Here is a 21889-nt window from a genome sequence, read left to right as displayed (position 1 = left end):
TTGCTGTTTATCACCGATACTCTCTCCGGTCGTCGTTTTCTGTGCGACACCGGAGCGCAGTGCAGCATATTACCCGCATCCGCCCTCGATGTGCAGACCGGGATTCACGGCCTCGCCCTTGAAGCGGCCAATGGCGGAGCAATTCGGACCTTCGGCAGACGGCGGGTGCAGTTGGGTTTCGGGGGCCAACGCTTTTACTGGGACTTTGTTACGGCCAAGGTTTCGCAACCCATTCTCGGCGCAGATTTCCTGTGCGCCAACAGCCTCCTGGTCGACGTGCGGAACCGGCAGTTGGTCAACGCGGCAACTTTTCATTCTATCCCTTGTTACCGCAGTAACACTACGTCACGCACCGTCGCCTGTGCTTTTCCGGCTCCGGATGAGTTCGCTCGCCTGCTAGGCGAATTCCCCGACCTGACCAGACCCACGTTCTCCTCCACAGCCATGAAACACGGTGTGGAACACCACATCACCACCAACGGCCCCCCAGTCTACGCGCGGGCCCAGCGCCTGGAACCTGGCAAGCTGGCGGTCGCAAAAGCGGAGTTCGCGACCATGGAACGGTTAGGGATTATTCGCTCATTGAATAGTCCCTGGTCGTCACCCCTCCACATCGTCCCGAAGCCTGGCGGTGGATGGCGGCCATGCAGCGACTATCGACGCCTAAACGATGCCACCACTCCTGATCGGTACCCGATCCCCCACATCCAGGATTTCTCCGCCCATTTGGCAGGGAACACTGTCATCTCGAAAGTCAACCTCGTCCGGGCTACCACCAGATCCCCGTTCATCCCCAAGACGTCCAGAAGACCGCAGTCATCACCCCATTCGGCCTTTTCGAGTTTTTAAGAATGCCGTTTGGGCTGAAGAACGCCGCCCAGGCTTTCCAACGCCTGATAGACTCCGTGCTGCGGGACCTCAAGTTCCTCTTCGTCTACCTGGACGATATTCTCATTGCCAGTCCCAATAAAGAAGAACACATCTGTCACCTACGCACCCTCTTTTGATGTCTCAGCCAACATGGCCTGATTATCAACCTGGCCAAGTGTCAGTTTGGCCTGCAACAAATTGATTTCCTGGGGCATCGCATCGCTTCAGAGCGAGCGGTTCCTTTACAAGCGAAGGTAGAGGCGGTGACATCCTTTCCACGCCCGCAAACCATTAGGGCCCTGCAGGAATTCCTAGGCATGGTAAACTTTTACCACTGTTTCGTGCCTAAGGCAGCACTACTCATGCAGCCCCTGTACGAGGCCCTTAAGGGCAAGACTGGCAAAGATAAGGTAGACTGGATGGATGACATGGCCCGGACGTTCGCTGACACCAAAAGCGCCTTGGCCAATGCGACTATGCTGGCGCACCCACTGCCAGGAGCCACCATCGCCCTCACCACCGACGCGTCAGACTACGCAATCGGCGCCGTGCAAGAGCAGTGGGTGAACGGGACGTGGCAGCCATTGGCATTTTTCAGCCGTCAACTACGGCGGAACGAGAGAGCGTATAGCACTTTCGACCGGGAGTTGCTCGCTCTTTTTCTGGCCATCCGCCATTTTCGCTTCCTCCTCGAAGGACGTCCCTTCACCGCCATTGTGGACCATAAACCGCTCACCTTCGCCATGGCCAAGACCGCCGAACCGTGGTCATCCCAACAGCAACGTCAACTGACCTATGTAGTGTATGTAACTGTTCTACCTTTAAGAGAACTATCGTATGTAACCGTTCATCTTTAAGAGAACTATTTAAGGTGTGGCACTACTTTATCTTGGCTGCTGTATACTGTAATACCGACGGTGACCACACCAGTATATAAGTGCTGTGTCAGGATTTATTGGGCAGATTCGCCCTGACCTTCGAATAGTAAAGTCCTGTTTAAGTTACTCTTGTAGTCTGTGTATTACTTCGCTATACAACCCACAGACTTTACAGTGGCGACGAGTTCGATCTTACCCTGCGGCAACAATACTTCTGAAGAAGTAAACGAGCGTCGAGAAGAGGCACCCGCCCTCGTCATTTTGCTGAGAGAAAACTCGAGTCTGCAGACCAAGAAAGGAGGAAGATTTCAAACACGAAGTCTTCCATCAGCAACAGGCACGGATTGTCCCTTCTGCCACGGTGGTGAGTGAGCCGATCAACACGAGAAGCAAGTCGGCCACGGTGACTATGAGTAAAGGGAAAATAGAAACAAATAAACGGAGGATAAGAGCGGTGCACTCGACCACGGTCGAGGGGGAAAGGAGCCGGACAAAAGTCGGGCCCAGAGGCGCTGAGACTGGGGCAGCGTGGAGCAGAAGCCGCGGTACAAGCGGGCTGGGGAGCGTCGTGAGACGGCTAGACCGCGACGGCGAAAAAGGCCGGACAACTACCGCGACCACGAGGCGCTGCGACCGGGATTGTAAGGCGCAGGAAGATATAAAAATAAATAAGCCACAGAGAACTCAGCCACAGCCGGGGAGGAAAGCACCGGACTGCGAGAAGCTGGGAGGCGCGATTGGGGTGAAAAAGGCCAGACAGTGATTGAGGCCACGAAGCGCTGCGACCGGATCGTAAGGCGCGGGACGATATAAAATAAATAAACCGCGGAGAATGTAGCCGCAGCCGGGGAGGGAAGCACCGGACTGCGAGAGGGCCGGAGGCGCGATTGGGAGCCCGAGCGAGCGGGAGAGACAGAGCCCGAGCGAGGAAGACTGAGCGAGATCCAGCCCAGCGGCTGAAACTGTTCGCCGCCAACGGGTTGTACCCAGCACCGGCTGCCTGCCGAGAGAAGGGAACGCGCTGAAGCCGACGCGCAGGCTGCAAACCCGAAAGCCAGCGGCCGTCGCCCGAGGGAAGCTTACCCCTCCTGCCAGGGGAAGAAACGCGGGAAGCCGCCAGTAGGCGGGGAAGAAGACAGAAGCGGGAACCGCCATTTTTAAAGTGGGCGGGGAAAGAAGATAAGCGCGGGAAACCGCCATCTGGAAAAAAAAAGTTAAAGAATATTGTTGTTGTTTCTCCGGAAGAGTGTGAAGATGCCTAAGCATAGTAACAGCAACGGTTTCAATGCCGAGGTGGAAGACTGGCCCACGTATGTAGAACGCATCGAGATATATTGTACAGCTAATAAGATAGCAAATTATGAAAAAGCTCTAACCTTATTAAACTCAATGGGTGCGAGGACATACGGGTTATTAAAGCATCTCCTATCACCAGCTAAACCGGTGGATCAGTCTTTCGATAATATTGTTGCTGTCCTGAAGGATCATTTTAACCCCGCACCGCTGATGTTAGCAGAACGATCTAAATTTTACGGGCGAATGCAACGAAAAGAGGAAAGCAACGCGGAGTACTTGGTCGAGCTGCGTAGACTAGCGAAATACTGCCAGTTTAGAGGAAATCTGACAGAGGCATTGCGAGACAAGTTCGTGTGTGGATTGTCAAAGGAAGGAACGCAAAAACGACTACTCGAAGAGAACGATCTTACACTTGATAAGGCTGTCCTTATTGCAGCATCGCACGAAGCCGCAGCGAGAGGCACGGCGGAAATGCAGCGGAAGACAGCGGTACTCAGTGTGGATCAAATGACTTCGGGTACAACGAAATGTTCTCATTGTGGGAAGACAACACATGACCAGAACCAATGCTGGGTTAAAAACCAGGACTGTAGGAAATGTGGCAAGCTTGGCCACATAGCTAAGGTATGCCGGTCAGGAAAGAAGAACAACAATAATAAGTCACCGCAGAAGAAGTACAGAAAGGTACATGAGGTGACTGGGAAGAGTCCGGAAGAACAGAATTCGGACTCAGACTCCAACAGCAAGGCACTGGGTAGTCTGAGGATTCATAATGTGAGTAAAGAAGCTGACCGACAAACTATCTGGATCACACTACAGATTGCAAAAGTCCAAGTGAAGATGGAAGTGGACACCGGATCGGCGTTGACGGTCATGAATAAGCATGATTACAAAAAGTTATTCAAACATATTCCCCTACGGGATACGGAGATAGTATTGCAGACATACACGGGGCACAAAGTATACCCCATCGGAAAGATAGAAGTCAAGGTGAGATACAAAGACAAAGATCACCAAAGGATGGACTTGTATGTGCTGCCCGAGGGAGGTCCACCACTTCTGGGACGGGAGTGGATCAGGAAAATAAAGATAGACTGGCATTCACTAAACACAATGACGGTAGATTCCGGGAAGGAAGAGGTCAAACCTGAACGGTTGTCCAGAATATTGGACGAAGCTAAAGAGGTATTCCAGCAAGGACTGGGAACACTGAGAGGAATTAAAGCAAAAGTCAAGATTGCAGAACATGCAAGCCCAAAATTTTTCAAAGCCAGATCGGTACCTTACGCGATACGACCTGCTGTGGAGGCAGAACTGGAAGAGCTTGAACGTTCAGGGGTACTGTCTAAGGTGGACTGGAGTGAGTGGGCCACGCCCATTGTTCTCGTCATGAAGTCTTCATCAAGTAACAAGCCAGGGGGACTGGGGAAGGTCCGCATCTGCGGAGATTTCAAGATCACAGTTAATCCGGTGCTTCACACGGTACAATACCCGCTTCCGCGGATTGAGGATATCTTTGCTTCATTGTCTGGCGGGCAACACGTCACCAAGATAGGCCTGGCACAGGCATACTTACAAATGGAAGTCGAGGAAGAGTCGCGCCAGTATCTCACAATCAACACGCACAGGGGCTTGTATCGTTATAATAGACTGGTTTTTGGAGTAGCTTCGGCTCCAGTAATTTGGCAGAGGGCAATGGAGCAGGTCTTACAAGGTGTTCCAAGCACGCAGTGTTACTTGGACGATATCCTGATTACGGGAGAAGACGAGGAGGAACACCTCACAAATTTGAAACTGGTGCTCACCAGGTTGAAGGAATATGGCCTTCGAGTTAATCGCCAGAAATGTGAGTTCTTCCAGAAATGGATCTCGTACTGCGGTCATGTCATTGACCAAGAGGGGCTGCACAAGTCGCCTGACAAGATAGAAGCTGTCGTGAAGGCCCCCGCTCCGGAAAACGTTTCACAGTTGAGATCGTTTCTGGGGTTGATTAATTATTATCACAAGTTTCTGCCAAATTTATCCACGGTGCTACATCCGTTGAATGCTCTGTTACGGAAAGAAGTGCCATGGAAGTGGAGCGAGGACTGTAAAAAGGCCTTTCGCAGAAGCAAGGCGTTGATTACCTCTGAGGAAGTGTTGGCTCATTTCAACCCAACGTTACCTCTTCGTCTAGCTTGTGATGCTTCCCCTTATGGAATTGGAGCAGTACTTTCACATAAGTTACCAAATGGCTCGGAAAGGCCAGTCGCATTTGCGTCCCGATCGTTGACCTCCGCGGAGCGAAATTACGCTCAGATAGACAGGGAGGCCCTCAGCCTTGTGTGGGGAGTAAAGAAATTCAATCATTACCTGCAGGGCAAGAAGTTCACATTACTGACAGACCACCAGCCGTTGGTGTCCATATTCAACCCTAACAAGGCCGTTTCCACTATGACAGCGCAAAGGTTACAGAGGTGGTCCGTGTTACTTGGGGCACACCAATATGACATTGAATACAAAAGCTCCAAACAGCATGGAAATGCTGATGGGTTATCGCGCCTACCGTTGCCGGTAGTAGAAGAGGCGGCTACAATGGACCCGGTAGAAATGTTCCACTCATCCATAGTAGAATGTCTACCAGTAACCAATTCGATGATCGAGAATGAAACAAGAAATGACCCGACTCTCTCACGGGTCTACGGTCTAACAGTGGAGGGATGGCCAGCACATGGCGAACCAACACTGCCAGCATTTTCGCAACGGAAAGAACAGCTGTCAGTGTGCCGAGGAACCTTGATGTGTGGATCGAGAGTGGTGATCCCACCCAAACTTCAGCATAAGGTGCTAAAGGAACTTCACGAGGGGCATCTGGGTGGAGTGAAAATGAAGAACCTAGCAAGAGCGTTTGTGTGATGGCCAGGTATTGATGGAGACATCGAGGAAATAACCAAGAGTTGTCTAGGATGCCAGAAGGTCCAAAACGCGCCACCACAAGCTCCTCTGCATCCATGGGAGTGGCCCTCATCTCCTTGGCAAAGGGTACACATCGACTTTGCTGGTCCATTTATGGACTCAATGTTTCTAATAGCGGTGGATGCACACTCCAAGTGGCCGGAGGTAATAAAGATGTCCTCCACCACCACGGAAAAAACCATCACAGTATTAAGGGCCATGTTTGCCAGGAATGGGCTGCCGGAACAGGTCTGTTCTGATAATGGACCACAATTTGTGTCCGAAGAATTCAGGAAGTTCTTAAAAAGCAATGGGGTCAAGCACTACACGTCAGCCCCATACCATCCCGCCACCAATGGCTTAGCTGAAAGGTTTGTCCAGACCTTCAAGAAGGCCATAAAGGCCATGGGTAATGAGAACATCAACTTACAACATAAGGTAGATAACCTCTTGTTGGCGTACAGGAATGCAACACATGCGGTCACAAATCAAGCTCCGGCCATGATGTTTTTCAATAGAAGACTAAGATGCCGGCTGGATTTGATTAAGCCAAACGTCAGAAGGGACGTAGAGAACCGGCAATTCCAGGGCATGAATGAAAGGCCAACTAGATCTTTTCAGACAGGTCAACAAGTTTTGGCCCGGGACTACCGTACCGAGAAATGGCAGCCGGGAACTATTGTAAAAAGGCTAGGGCCGCTGCTGTATACAGTGGACATTGGTGACAGCATAATAAGGCGCCATGTTGACCAGATCATAGGGTCATCCACAAAGAGCCAACCTACTCCACAACCTTACACGGCTAATGTAGAAACAGAGATACCCAGAGCACCTACCTCCGATCTGGTAATACTGGAATCAGATGATCCTGACACTGTCCTTCAAGCTGAATCGGCCTTGCCGGAAGAACCTACTACCCCGCCGAAAACTACTACACCACCGAGGCGTTATCTGGACAGAGTCAGGAGACCTCCAGAGAGACTGAATCTGTGAACTGTTTTACATAATTTGTATATATGTTCTAATGATATGGTTAATGGGGAATAAGTATGTTGTAAGCTAAAAAGGGAGGATTGTAGTGTATGTAACTGTTCTACCTTTAAGAGAACTATCGTATGTAACCGTTCACCTTTAAGAGAACTATTTTAGGTGTGGCACTACTTTATCTTGGCTGCTGTATACTGTAATACCGACAGTGACCACACCAGTATATAAGTGCTGTGTCAGGATTTATTGGGCAGATTCGCCCTGACCTTCGAATAGTAAAGTCCTGTTTAAGTTACTCTTGTAGTCTGTGTATTACTTCGCTATACAACCCACAGACTTTACAACCTATGTATCCGAGTTCACCATGGATATACAGCACGTGGCCGGTAAGGACAACCTGGTGGCCGACTGCCTCTCCCGCGCGACCGTCAATACGGTTCATTTAGGCATCGATTACACCCTCATGGCAGCGGATCAAGCCTCGGACCCAGAAGTCCAAGCCTACAGAACCACCGTCACTGGCCTCCAGTTGGCCAACATCAAGGTCCATGCGGCAGGTACCACGCTCTTGTGTGACATCTCCGTACAGGACCCTTGCCCTGTCGTACCGGCCGGCTGGCGCCGCAAAGTGTTCAACGCCATACATGGGTTGTCACACCCAGGAATGAAGGCCTCCCAGAAGCTGATGTCAGCGAAATTCGTATGGCACAGCATGCACAAGGATGTCCGTGACTGGACCAACACCTGCGTGGTCTGCCAAAAGGCCAAAGTGCAGCGTCACATCAAAGCTCCGTTGGCCACCTTCACAGTGCCGGAGCGATGGTTTGACCATGTCAATGTGGACCTGGTGCGTCCACTCCCACCCTCCCATGGTTCTTCACACATCCTGACCATGGTTGACCGCACCACCAGATGGCCGGAGGCGGTTCCCCTATCGTCCACTACTTCGGCGGACGTGGCCAGGGCGTTCATTTCCACCTGGGTCGCCCGTTTCGGAGTGCCCGCTGATATTTCTTCAGACAGGGGACCACAGTTTTCCTCCGAACTCTGGAATGCAGTGGCCCAAGGACTCGGTGTCAAATTACACCGCACCACAGCCTACCACCCACAGGCGAATGGTCTCTGTGAACGTTTCCACCGGTCGCTGAAAGCCGCCCTGCGGGCCAGCCTCCAGGACACTGGATGGGCAGACAAGCTACTGTGGGTCCTGTTGGGCCTTCGCACGGCCCCCAAAGAAGACCTTCACTCTTCATCCGCGGAGCTGGTGTACGGACAACCGTTGCGAGTCCCAGGAGATTTCCTATCTGAATCGACGAAGCCTTGGTCTGCGTCTGACCAGCTTACTAGTCACCGGGAGGCGGCCAGCTGTTTCGCGCCGGTACCCACTTCGCACCACGGGCTGCAGAGTTCGCACGTTCCAACGGGGCTTCACAAGGCAGAATACGTCTTCATCCGCCACGATGCTCACAGGAATCCACTCAAGGCCCCATATACTGGTCCCTTCCGCATGTTGGAGGCAGGGGACAAAACCTTCACCATAGATGTCGGTGGTAAGCCGGACCACATTTCAGTTGATCGATTGAAGCCGGCACATCTGGATCTCGACCGCCCCGTCGAGACAGCAATACCGCCGAGACGAGGTCGGCCACCCATCGCCGTTCCGGCAGACCAAGCGCAACCGCCCGCCAGACCGCCAGCCACCCAGCAGCCTCCACCTCAGGAGTACAGGAGTCATTCCGACAGGCTCATCAGACCCCCTCACCGTTTGACTTTGTCTGTTAAAGCGAATTCTGGGGGGGCGCATGTGGCGGAACCACTGAATGACTCTGGGCAACTGTACATAATTCCCTTTAACGATGTTCTAACACCAGCCTAAGCCTGTACCATTGTGTTAGACATTACTTCGTTTTGTATATAGTGTTGGTATGCACGGGGCGTGGCCCCTTTAAGAGCGCGGGAAAACGCGGGCAAACGCGATGACGTCATGTCGCAAACCACGTAACTGCCCAGGCAGTCCTTGTGGAAGCTCCATCTTGTTAAGACCTGTTTTGTGGTTCTCCTGTATCGATCTCATCAAACTGTTTGAACTCGTTTAGTTTTACATTAAAGACCTGTTTGATTTGATCTCCTGAGTCGACTTCAGTTATTAGTTAGGAATTCGTCAATTCCTACAAAACAATTATTTTCTAACAAGTTCCAACAAATTCTTGCCAACGACATCCAAAAACTTTTATTTTTATAAAATTAGTAACACTAAAGCACAAACATTATTACTGGATTTACAAAGATGTCTATATTTTGGGGGAAGATTTTATCTGCATACCTTTGTAACAAAAATGGAAACTCATTCTTCAACATACTTATGATTTTGTTATGCGTAGCACATATAGGGAATCTCTCCCCTTTATTCCTACAACAAACCCTATCTAATATGTTAATAGAAAATATATGTTTTATTACCTGTGCTGGACAAACTTCCTTTTCTACTAGAAGGACTTCCAACTGAATTGCAGAGGTTTCTATCTGTTGGAGTAATTGACTTTCCTTTTCTTTTAAGGATTGGATCATCTCTTTAGAAGTTTGATCCTTCTCTTCCCTCTGCATCAAAGGAAACAGTACTGTTTGGTGAATTTAGAAATAATCTCATGTTGAAATGAAATGAGACATCAGCGCAGGACAAGCAATTTTACAATGGGTTACTATTACTCAATAACAAGATCCAATTGATAGTACATAAAAGTAAAGAAAACATGGGTTGGAATTCTTCTTTTACTTGTAATGAATAAATGGCAAAGTGGGCTCTGTTGTTTTATCATTTGTGACCATGAATGCTAGGTTAAATACAGACTTTTAAATTGTCAAGTTTTTGGTGAATTATCCACCCGTTTCCCTGGTATAAAATTATGTTCTGGTTTGAAATTCCATGTTTTGGCAAAATTTCTGCCCGATTGAATGGGTGGTAAAAGTTTTCTGTACAGTTTCAAAATTGGCTAACTAAGCCAATTACTGTGACGTGGAGATGCCGGTGCTGGACTGGGGTGTACAAATGTGAGAAGTCGCACAACACCAGGTTATAGTCCAACAGCTTTATTTGAAATCACAAGCTTTCGGAGCACTGTTCCTTCGTCAGGTGACTTTAGCCAATTACTGTATTAGGAGGTCAGTTCACTTTAAACCTAAAGTGATTGTCCAATCTAATAACAGCATTTCAAAATTGTCAGAATTTAGACCCAAGGCTTAAAATCTGCACGTTCTCCACTTGAGTGCTTGGCATTGTGGCAGATGTCTTTGATTGCAAAACCTACTGTGATCATTCTCTGTGAGGACCATTCAACCTGCGTAAGAACAGATGAGGAAGATGAGGGTGGGAATGAATGCATTGGGAGGCCATCCTGAAACTTGTGATCTGCCGACTGCAGATCTAGACACTTGTTTGTGTTAGCTCCACAGTCCAACCACTTGGCGGGTAGCGGCCTCGCTGCTGGCTCCACCCCGCCCTCCAACATGACTTTCCCCTGATTGGGCTTGTTAAGCCCACGAGTTTCCTGGCCAATTGAAGGAAGCGGGTCTCATGATGTCATTTGATGACACGTCATCAGCCGGTTTCCTTAAAGGAACCATGCACAAATTTACTTTGACATTTGTTCTGTCAGTGTTCTACAGCAATGAGGTGCTGCAAACACTGACGAGCACTGCACAGAGGTGCACAGCTGCACCCAGGCTCTCCCATGACTCCCTCCATATGCTTATGGAGGGAGTCACAGCACGCAGGGAGGTTCTCTTCCCTTCCATTGGGCAGAAGAGACTTCCCAGGAGACCAACGCAGCCTGGTTGCACATTGCACAGGAGGGCACAAGCAGGGATGTCGTCAGGAGGACCAGGCTGCAGTGGTGCAAAACTTTCAATGATCTCAGTAGATCACGAAACGTTACTGCCAAGCCACACTCAACCTCATCCTGCTGTGCCACTCATCACATCCCCATCACTCTGCCTTCCCTACCCTACTCCTGCACATCCTTACTCACACTAGCTTACCTTGCACCTACAGCCATCCCTCTTTATCTACATTATCACTTCCCCAATCTCACTAGCCACCCTTCACACATACCCTCACCCTAGTCCAATCATACCAACTAACAACACACAAGAGTAGGCACTTAGGTGTTTTAGCCAATATTCATGTGAAGTTTCTGTGAATGTGCAGTCAAACATTGAAATCTTTATTTTGAACACTTTGGGGGTCGATTTTCATTGACCCGTGGAGTCGGGATTGGAGGCGTGCGGGGGGTTAAAGTCCCGAATTCGGGGGTCCCGACACCATCCCGCCCCCAACCCACCTCCATGTAAGTTTCAAAGGAGGCGGGTACCCGTCCCGCACTGGGACCCGCCTACCCAAGGTGGGGAGGGATTAGTGCCAATTAACTGCCTGTTAACAGATAGTTAACAGGCAGTTTTTAGCCTAATCCCTATTTTAAAGCTTGAAGTGTGAGATTCCCGATGGCTCCAAACCATGCCAAGTTAGAGGAGTCGGGCCGTCGGGTTGAAGGACTTGGAGGGGTCGAGATGTCGGTGTTCAGGTGAGTGATGGGTGCATGAGTGCAAAGGTAAGTGTGTTTGGTGTGTCTAAAGTGTGCAAAGAAGTTTCAATTACCTGTACTTACCTTTTCAGCCTTCCTTCCTCTAGGTTTCAGGAGTCCATCATCTAACCGGCACAGAAAGCAGAATGGCTGCGAACTGTCAAAAGTGACAGCCTGCAGCTTTCTGTGCCAGTGAGATTTCTAACTGAGTCTGTGTAGAAGGACTCAGGTTAAAAGTAAGACTGTCAGTGTTTGACAGCTGGGCGGGCTCAACAAGGTCAATCAAGTTAAAATCGCGTGGATTGGCCACATCTCGATGGAGGCGGGACTACAACCCCGAAAGTTGTAGTCCCGCCTCCTTCCCGACTTCTGAATGAAAATCACCCCCTTTGTGTTCATGGCCAGATTTGTGTGCATCTTTGGAAGTGGCTTAGTGAGTTGCAGTGAATGGTGAGAAATAACAATACCACCACCTCCCCCCCCCCCCACCCCCACCTGCCGCCCCCCCACACCAATGGCGATGAGTGTGAAAGGAATTGCTTGGACAGTGTAGGGGTGCTTTATGGTGCTGGTGTGGGGTGGTGCCAAACTGGCACATCACGTGGTAGCCAGGGTATGCAGCATCAAGTGAAGTAAATCTGGCCATGGTGAGGCCATCCCTGGCGTCCTGGGCAGCAATGTGGTCGGGTGCTGATGCCTTGTGTAGCATCAGGTGATTGTGGAGGAGGTTGGTGTGGTTGTTGGTGCTGCTGGTGTGCCTGGTGATGCTGGTGTTGGGCTGAGCATGGTCAGATTCTGAGGACCAAGGTGAGAGAGTATAAAGTGCACCCATGCTGATGGACTAGATGGCAGGTGAAGTAGAGGTTATTACGTCCGTGAATGATTGAGACACGGACAGCAGGAGTTGAACAAAACAAGTCTTTACTGATGGAAGTCAATAGTGAAACTGAAAACAACAGAGGCTCACTAGCGCCTTTTATACAGGGGTGGTCACTGCCGGTACTGCAGTCTGAGACCAGTTATTCTCTTAAAGGTACATACACAACAGAGGTGACAGAGGTCAATGGTGGGAGAGGTAATGACATCAGACTGGATGGAGACTTGTGTAAAGACTTGCAGCATTCTGAATCTGTAGTCGGCTCACCACCACCTTCTCAAGGGCAATTAGGGATGGGTAATAAATGCTAGCCTTGCCAGCAATGTCCACATCCCATAAACGAATTTTTAAAAATGCTGTTTAGAGAAGCTAGTGGTTAAGGGAACATTTCTCAATCAGCTGGGAGCTTTGACTTGACATTTGAAGCTGTCAACTCATCAGCTGATTCAATGGCCACTGACCTCACGTCTCAGCTTCACTGACGAGATCTAGGCACAGCGAGAAATTGGTGGGCGACCTGTCAAATTCAAAAAGCTGGGAAAAAAGCATTGTTAAGTGACTGTAAACAAGCCACTAATGATTTGAATTGGTCCCCTGCCGCTGCCTGTCGAGTCTGCTCAGCATTGGCAGACCCGACATCCGGAAATGCAGGCGTGCGTATTTTGACAGCAGGAAAATCACAGAGATATGCAAGAGCTACAGAGTGGTGATATTGGGGGACTTTAATTATCCAAATATCGATTGAGATAATGCTAGGGTAAAGGGAAAGGAGGGGGAGGAATTTCTGAAATGTGTTCAGGAGAATTTCCTTCACCAGTATGTTCTTGACTTAACTAGGAAGGAGGCATTGCTGGATCTGGTGCTGGGGAATGAGGTGGGCCAGGTCGACCAAATGTCTGTGGGAGAACACTTGGGTACGAGTGATCATCGTGTCATAAGGTTTAGATTAGCAATGGAGAGGAGCAAGGAACAATCTAGAGTGGAACTTCTAAACTGGAATAGGGCCAACTTCAATGGGATGTGAAAGAATCTAGCCAAGATAAAATGGAACCAAAGACTAACAGGAAAAACTGTAACGGAACAAAGGGTGATCTTTAAGGAGATGTTCCAAGTACAGGCTAGGTACATTCCAACAAGAGGGAAGGGTAAGGGAACCAAAGCAAGGGCTCCTTGGATAATGAGGGAGATAGAGAAGATGTTGAAACAAAACTAGAGAGTCCATGATGAATCTGGTGCTGGGGAATGAGATGGGCCAGGTCGGCCAAGTGTCTGTGGGAGAACCCTTAGGTACGAGTGATCATCGTATCATAAGATTTAGATTAGCAATGGAGAGGAGTAAGGAACAATCTAGAGTGGAACTTCTAAACTGGAATAGGGCTAACTTCAATGGGATGCGAAAGGATCTAGCCAGGGTAAAATGGAACCAAAGATTGACAGGAAAAACTGTAATGGAACAATGGGTGATCTTTAAGGAGGAGATGTTCCAAGTACAGGCTAGGTACATTCCAACAAGAGGGAAGGGTAAGGGAACCAAAGCAAGAGCTCCTTGGATGACGAGGGAGATAGAGAAGATGATGAAACAAAAAAAGAGGGTGTATGATGCATGTCAGGTGAATTCTTCAAGGGAGAACCAGACCAAATACAATAAGTTGAGAGGAGAAGTGAAGTGAAGATGAAAATAAGATTGGCAAAGAGAGAATATGAGAGTAGATTGGCAATTAACATAAAAGGGAACCCAAAAATCTTCTACCGGCATGTAAACAGTAAACGGGTAGTAAGAGGCAGGGTGGGGCCTATTAGCGACAAAGAAGGTGTTATATGCTTAGAGGTGCAGGGCAAGGCTAGAATACTCAATGAGTACTTTGTATCGGTGTTTACTAAGGAGGTGGATGCTGACAAAATATCGGTAGCAGTGGAAAAGGTAGAAACAATGGAAGGGGTAAAAATTGATAGACAGGATGTACTAGAAAGGCTGGGTATGCTTAGAGTGGATATGTCGCCTGGTCCAGATGGCTTGCATCCCAGATTGCTAAGGGAATGGGGGGAGGAGCTAGCCAAAGATGTGGGGGAAGTGCCTGAGGATTGGAAAGTGGCAAATGTGACACCATTATTCAAGAAAGGGTGTAAGGACAATCCTAGTAACTGCAGTTTAACATCAGTGGTGGGTAAAGTTTTAGAAACAATAATCAAGGAAAAAATTAACAGGCACTTGGAGAGGTTTACGCTAATTAAGGAGAGCCAACACGGATTTGTAAAAGGCAGGTCATGTTTGACTAATCTAACTGAATCTTTTGATGAAGTAACAGGGAGGATTGATGAAAGGAATGCAATGGATATTATCTACATGGATTTTAGGAAGGCGTTTGACAAAGTACCACATAGACGGCTGGTTAACAAAATTGAGGCTCATGGAATAGGTGGGTCAGTGGCAGCTTGGATAAGGAATTAGCTTAAGGACAGAAAACAGCAAGTTGTGGTAAGTGGCTGTTTTTCAGACTGGAGGATGGTAGACAGTGGTGTTCCCCAAGGGTCAGTGTTGGGACCACTGCTTTTTCTGATATATATAAATGACCTGGATATTGGAATACAAAGTAGAATTTCTAAATTTGCCGATGACACCAAACTTGGGGGCATGGCAAACAGTGAGATTGATACCAACAGGACATAGAAAGGCTAGCAGAATGGGCAGACAAGTGGCAGATGGAATTTAATAGAAGTGTGAGGTGATGCATTTTGGCAGAAGGAACAGGGAGAGGCACAGTTTTAAAGACAGAGGGACCTGTGAGTTAATGTGCATAGATCCCTGAAGGATGCAGGACATATTGAGAGAGTGGTTAGCAAAGCATATGGGATCTTGGGCTTCATAAATAGAGGTACTGAGTACAAAAGTAGAGAAGTTATGCTGAACCTTTATAAAGCACTGGTTAGGCCACAGCTGGAGTATTGCGTCCAGTTCTGATCACCACACTTTAGGAAGGATGTGAAGGCCCTTGAGAGGGTGCAGAGGAGATTTACCAGAATGATTCCGGGGATGGGGGATCTTAGCTACAAGGACAGGTTGGAGAAGCTGGATTTGTTTTCATTAGAGCAAAGGAGGTTGAGGGATGATTTGATAGAAGTGTACAAGATTATGACAGGTTTGGATAGGCTAGACAGGGAAAGGCTGTTCCCACTAGTTGATGGTACAAGGACTAGGGGACACAGATTTAAGGTTTTGGGCAAGAGATACAAGGGGAATGTGAGGGAAAACTTTTTTATGCAGCGAGTGGTGAGGACCTGGAACTCGCTGCCAACGGAAGTGGTGGAGACGGACACACTCAATGTTTTCACAGGTGTGTAATCAGACACAAATTGGCACCGAGCCAAAGAAGGAGATATTGGGATCGGTGACTAAAAGCTTGGTCAAAGATGAAGGCTTTAAGGAGTGTCTTAAAAAGAGAGAGGAGAGAGGTGTAGAGGTTTAGGGATGAAATTTTAGAGCTTAGAGCCTAGACGGCCAAAGGCATGGTCGCTAATAGTGGGGCGAACGAAGTGGGGGATGGTTTTGGAGGAACTGAGAGTGCAGAAGCCAGAATTCTCAGAGGACTGTAGGAGGCTAGAAAGATAGGGAGGGGCGAGGCCATGGAAGGACTTGAACACAAGGGTGAGAATTGTAAAATCGAAGCATTGCTGGACCAGGAGCCAAAGTAGGTCTCTGAGCACAGGGGTGATGGATGAATGATACCTGGTGCAAGTTAGGATACAGGCAGTGGAGTTTTGGATGAGCTCAAGTTTATGGAGAGTGGAAGATCAGAGACTGGCCAGGAGAACATTGGAATAGTCGAGTCTGGTAGTAACAAAAGCATAGATCAGGTTTCAGCAGCAGATGGGCTGAGGTAGGGGCGGAGATGGGCAAAGTTATGGAGGTGGAAGTAGGTGGTCTTTGTGACAGTGAGGATATGGGGTCAAAGGCTCAGCTCAGGGTCAAATAGGACATAGAACAAAGTGATACACAAAATATTTTCAAATCTGCCATATGCTCTGACACCTTAAGTAAATCCTCTGCATTAAAAGGATGGGATTTGGTGTGATTGCAAAATATTTACTTATTGAAAACTGAGATAGAGACCATGCATAGATCTGACAGAATCTTATAATTCAATCGAAAGAAAATCGGGTATGTTTTTGAAATTATTCTGTACAAATGTCACATTTTACTTATGGTAGTGGTGAGCCGCCTTCTTGAACTGCTGCAGTCCGTGTTGTGAAGTGCTGTTAGGGAGGGAGTTCCAGGATTTTGACCCAGCGACGATGAAGGAACGGTGATATATTTCCAAGTCAGGATGGTGTGTAACTTTGAGGGGAACTTGGAGGTGGTGGTGTTCCCAAGCGCCTGCTGCCCTTGTCCTTCTAGGTGGAAGAGCTTGCGGGTTTGGGAAGATACATTAGTATCCCACAGTAAGGTTGCTAGCTCTCCAGGATTGTCCTCGAGTCACCAGGAATTAAAAGCTAATCTCCAGGACACTGCCACGAGCAACCAAGGAGAAAAATCACTCAGTCATTAAAAAAAAGTGTTTAAAAAAAAAATATTTTGAACACTTTCGTTTGTTAGTTATAAAAATATTGGAGATGGAAAAAAGACTGTTGGGCTGACAGTCAAGAATCATCCAATCGGGTAATGAAGAGTCTGTTTGCTTTTCAATTGGTGTGCGCAGGTGGTGCCCCATGGGGATAGACATGGGGTGGTTGGAATCGGGAGGTCATGTGATGAAATCTCCAGGACAACGTCCAACCAGAGTTGGCAACCCTATCCCACAGTGTAATTTCAGATCCATCATCAAGGCTCACACATAAACATGGCCACTTGTGTGTGGTACAGGCGGATGCTTGGCACGACACTTAAGCAAGAAATAGTCAGCCATAAGGCCCTGGTCTGTGCTGAGAGTACACACATAAATTCCGGGAGTACAGCTTTCAAGTCAGCTCCCAAGATGCTGAATTTAGTAATTGCCAAATTTTATAAGATTTTTGAGGCTTTACTACATATTTCCTGTTCCTGGGACTAGGGACAGGGTCACTGGCCAAGGCTTGGAAGCTAAGCAGCGCCAGGCCTGGTTAGTACCTGGAGGGGTGACCATCAGGGAAGACCAGGTGCAGAAGTAAGAAATCACACAACACCAGGTTATAGTCCAACAGCTTTATTTGAAATCACAAGCTTTCGGAGCGCTGCTCCTTCTTCAGGTGAAGTGGAGAAATGCATAAAGACACAGCTTATATAGTCAGAGAATCCCCACGCCTCCACTACTCGCTTTCAAACAGCCGCCTAACCTCAAACAGACCATCGTTCGCAGCAAATTACCCAGCTTCCAGGAGAACAGCGACCACGACACCACACAACCCTGCCACAGCAACCTCTGCAAGACATGCCAGATCATCAACACAGATACCATCATCACACGTGAGGACACCAGGTACATGGTACATACTCATGTGACTCGGCCAACGTTGTCTACCTCATACGTTGCAGGAAAGGATGCCCCGGAGCATGGTACATCGGCGAGACCATGCAGACACTACGACAACGGATGAACGGACACCGCGCAACAATCACCAGACAGGAGTGTTCCCTCCCAGTCGGGGAACACTTCAGCAGTCAAGGACATTCAGCCTCCGATCTTCGGGTAAGCATTCTCCAAGGTGGCCTTCGAGACACACGACAACGCAAAATCGTCGAGCAGAAACTGATAGCCAAGTTCCGCACCCATGAGGACGGCCTTAACCGAGATCTTGGGTTCATGTCACGCTACATGTAACCCCACCTGATGCAGGGTCATCCAGACTCGAGTCGACATTGGCTTGTTCTCTCTACACAGATGCGGCTGGACCTGCTGTGATTTCCAGCCAAAAAAAATGTTTTTTGTCTGTTTTTTTGTTTTTCATACAGACCCCAGCATCTGCAATATTTGACCCCTTGTGACCCCACCTCATTGTTCTTTGATGTAATGTTTCCCTGACTGATCTGTTTGGACACCATTCACACCTTTGACTGCTGTGATTATCTCTCTGCCGAGGTGTGATAAATGGCAGTTGGAAAGGTTACCTGTAAACATCTGACATGATTCTCTGACTATATAAGCTGTGTCTTTATGCATTTCTCCACTTCACCTGAAGAAGGAGCAGCGCTCCGAAAGCTTGTGATTTCAAATAAAGCTGTTGGACTATAACCTGGTGTTCATAGAATCACAGAATCACAGAAACCCCACAGTGCAGATAGAGGCCATTTCGGCCCATCGAGCCTGCACCGACACATATCCCACCCGATCCCCGTAACCCCATAACCCCATGTATTTAATCCCCCTAACACTAAGGGTCAATTTATCATAGCCAATCAACCTAACTCGCACATCTTTGGACTGTGGGAGGAAACCGGAGTACCCGGAGGAAACCCACGCAAACACGGGGAGAATGTACAAACTCCACACAGACAGTCACCCGAGGCCGGATTCGAACCCGGGTCCCTGACGCTGTGAGGCAACAGTGCTAACCACTATGCCACCGTGCTGCCCGTGATTTCTTACATTTGTCCACCCCAGTCCAACTCCGGCATCTCCACACCAGGTGCAGAAGGTCATGGAAGGAGCCCCGAGGAGGGGCGGTTGGTGAGAAGGTCACGGAAGGAGGGGCGGCTGGTGAGCAGGCCCGGGCGTTGGGCTGAAGATTGTCGGACAGGAGGAATGGTGGAAATGGAATGGCGGCGCGCACAGACACAGCGGCTTTGCTTCTCCCAGGACGGTGCTTTTAATGTTAATGTTATTTGTACTGGACTCATGGGAGCTTGCAAGATCACATTTCGTTGTGCATTGTACAATGACAATAAAGTTGAATTATTATTATATGTGCAACAGCCTCATTGTACCTTGCAGATTTCAAGTAGTTCATGCAAATTAGTTTCACAATGAAGTTCATTTTTCACAGGTGATTATAAGATTGATTCTGTCCTCCCAACTGGGAACCACATTCACAAGTAAACACAGCTCTGCAAGTGGGCAACAATGTTGTAGTCCTATTGCAGACCTGAGTTCCTGCAAGTGCAGCTTCCCCAGTTGGAGTGCAGAATCAGCCCTTATTAGCATTGCTGATCCATATAAGACAGGCACAGGATAGAATGATAGTTTGGCCTTTCAGAGTGTTGGTCTTAAAAACTGCTTGCAAACATTTTTTGCCTTGGCCTGTATTTTGAGTTTCGGCTTATTTTCTGCAGTTGTTCAGCCCTGATTTTGTTTGTGATGAAATATTCCATTCATCACTGCCTGTGACTGTGGTCGGTTTCAGTTTCATTTCCCTTCCCCCAGTTCCGTTTCCTCACCATTGTATTGTATATTGGAATGTGTTGTGTGTAGGGCTCCGCCCATACCTGGCCCCTATGTGAGCAAGCTCAGTCTGGCCTCATATCCAGTACTGCAGCCCTCCGGATGGAAGATACCTCTCTCCACTACGTGTTACCTTCTAAGTTAATAAAAGCCTTGTTTTGTTTCGCTAACATCGAGTCTCGGAATTATTGAGGCACATCAATTTTATTAACTTATTTTTCAACACAATGGATCAACTCCTGAAACCCGAACGTTTGGATTTGGATCAGCATGATCCGGACGCATCAGCACGCTTCGGACACTGGTTTATGTGTATGGAATTCTTCCTGGACAATTCCGCAGCCGTCAAAGACGCTACGGACGCTGCGAGTATGAAACTCGGAATTCTGCGGAATTGGGTAAGCCACCGGGTTTACCCCCTCATCCAAGACGCCGACACGTACCTGGCCACCTGCGACATCTTAAAGGCGCATTACCAGCAGCCTACGAATGAGGTGTATGCTGGGCATCTGCTCGCTACTCGCGCACAGCGACCTGGGGAATCGGTGGAGGAGTTCCTAGGCACCCTGAAAATGCTTGGCAAAGACTGCAAGTGCCGAGATGTAAAAGCCGCAGTGTACACTGACGAGCTTGTTTGCGATGCCTTTATCACAGGCCTCAGCTCTACTTACATCCGGCAAAGACTGCTGGAAAAAACGGGATTGGACCTGAAACAGGCTGCGGACACCGCGCGATCCCTGGATGTGGCCCAGAGAAACTCGGACGCCTACTCTTCAGCCCACGCCGTCCACGCCGCCACGTGTGCACCAAGGGCGCCGCCATCTTGGAAGGCATCTTCCCCGCCCGGCAGCCCGACACCGTCGGGGCCCCGCTCTCCCCCCAGAAGCCCTACGACAGCCGCGACGCGTCGGGGACTCAACTGCTACTTCTGTGGGCAGCCAAAGCACACCAGAAACCTGTGCCCGGCGAAAGGCACCACCTGCTTTAAGTGCGGTAAGAAGGGGCACTTCGGGAAGGTGTGCAGAGGGAACCCCGCCGGAAAACCAACCGCCGGAAAACCCGCCACCGCCGCGTGCGCGCCCATCTTGGACGCCATCTTGCCCGACCTCGTGGGGTCCGCCATCTTATGAGCAGACAGCGTGGACGCCATCTTGTCTCGATCAGGGCCCTACAGTGGCATCGGTCACAGTGGACCAGACCAGGCCGCACCCGCTATCCAAATCAATGGTGGACATCGAGGTAAACGGGTGCAGGGTTAAATGTTTAATTGACAGTGGAAGCACGGAGAGTTTTATCCACCCTGAACTGGCACAACAACTCTCCCTAAAGGTGGTCCCTACTCAGGGTACCATCTCTATGGCTGATAAAACCCAGACATCGGCCATTCTGGGTTACTGCACGGTACAATTGTCCGTTAACGGAACTGTATATGATAATTTTAAAGTATTAATCATGAAGAATCTATGTGCGAGCGTGATCTTGGGCCTGGATTTCCAGTGCAACCACCAAAGCATCACGCTCAAGTACGGTGGGTCCCAGCCGCCCCTCACAGTGTGCGGTCTGGCTACCCTGAAGGTAAAGCCGCCTTCGCTATTCGCGAACCTTACCCCTAACTGCCGGCCAATAGCGACCAAAAGCAGGAGGTACAGCTGGGAGGACAGGCGGTTTATCGCGACCGAGGTAGACAGGCTCCTGAAAGAGCGCATTATTGAACGCAGCAACAGCCCGTGGCGCGCCCAAGTGGTAGTGGTAAGGGGTAGCGAGAAGAAACGGATGGTGATCGACTATAGCCAAACGATCAACAGGTACACCCAACTAGACGCCTACCCGCTACCCCGCATATCAGAAATGGTGAACCAAATCGCCCAATACCGGGTGTTCTCCACCATCGACCTTAAGTCAGCGTACCACCAGCTCCCTATCAGACCAGAGGACCGCCCGTACACCGCCTTCGAGGCGAACGGACGCCTCTACCAATTCCTCAGAGTCCCCTTTGGGGTGACGAATGGGGTCTCGGTCTTCCAGAGGGAGATGGACCGCATGGTCGATGACCACCACCTGCAGGCAACCTTCCCCTACCTCGACAACGTCATCATCTGCGGTCACAACCAGCAGGATCAC

At 49.2% G+C, this 21889-nt stretch overlaps 1 protein-coding gene across 2 annotated transcripts in view; it reads right to left on the bottom strand.

Annotated features, from left to right (window-relative positions):
* c5h10orf67 (chromosome 5 C10orf67 homolog) overlaps positions 1-21889 on the bottom strand; it is a 419952-nt gene that overhangs the window by 99266 nt on the left and 298797 nt on the right. For both annotated transcript variants that reach the window (XM_085987765.1, XM_085987766.1), the window contains one exon: positions 9426-9563. In XM_085987765.1, the coding sequence (XP_085843891.1) occupies positions 9426-9563 (138 nt within the window). The remainder of the gene's footprint in view (positions 1-9425; positions 9564-21889) is intronic.

This window comes from Somniosus microcephalus, chromosome 5 (genome assembly GCF_052327205.1).
Source record: "Somniosus microcephalus isolate GS21.2 chromosome 5, FLI_Smic_1.0, whole genome shotgun sequence".
Lineage (NCBI taxonomy): Eukaryota > Metazoa > Chordata > Chondrichthyes > Squaliformes > Somniosidae > Somniosus > Somniosus microcephalus.
Note: the sequence above shows the minus strand (reverse complement) of the source record. Positions and strands in the feature narration are given on the sequence as shown.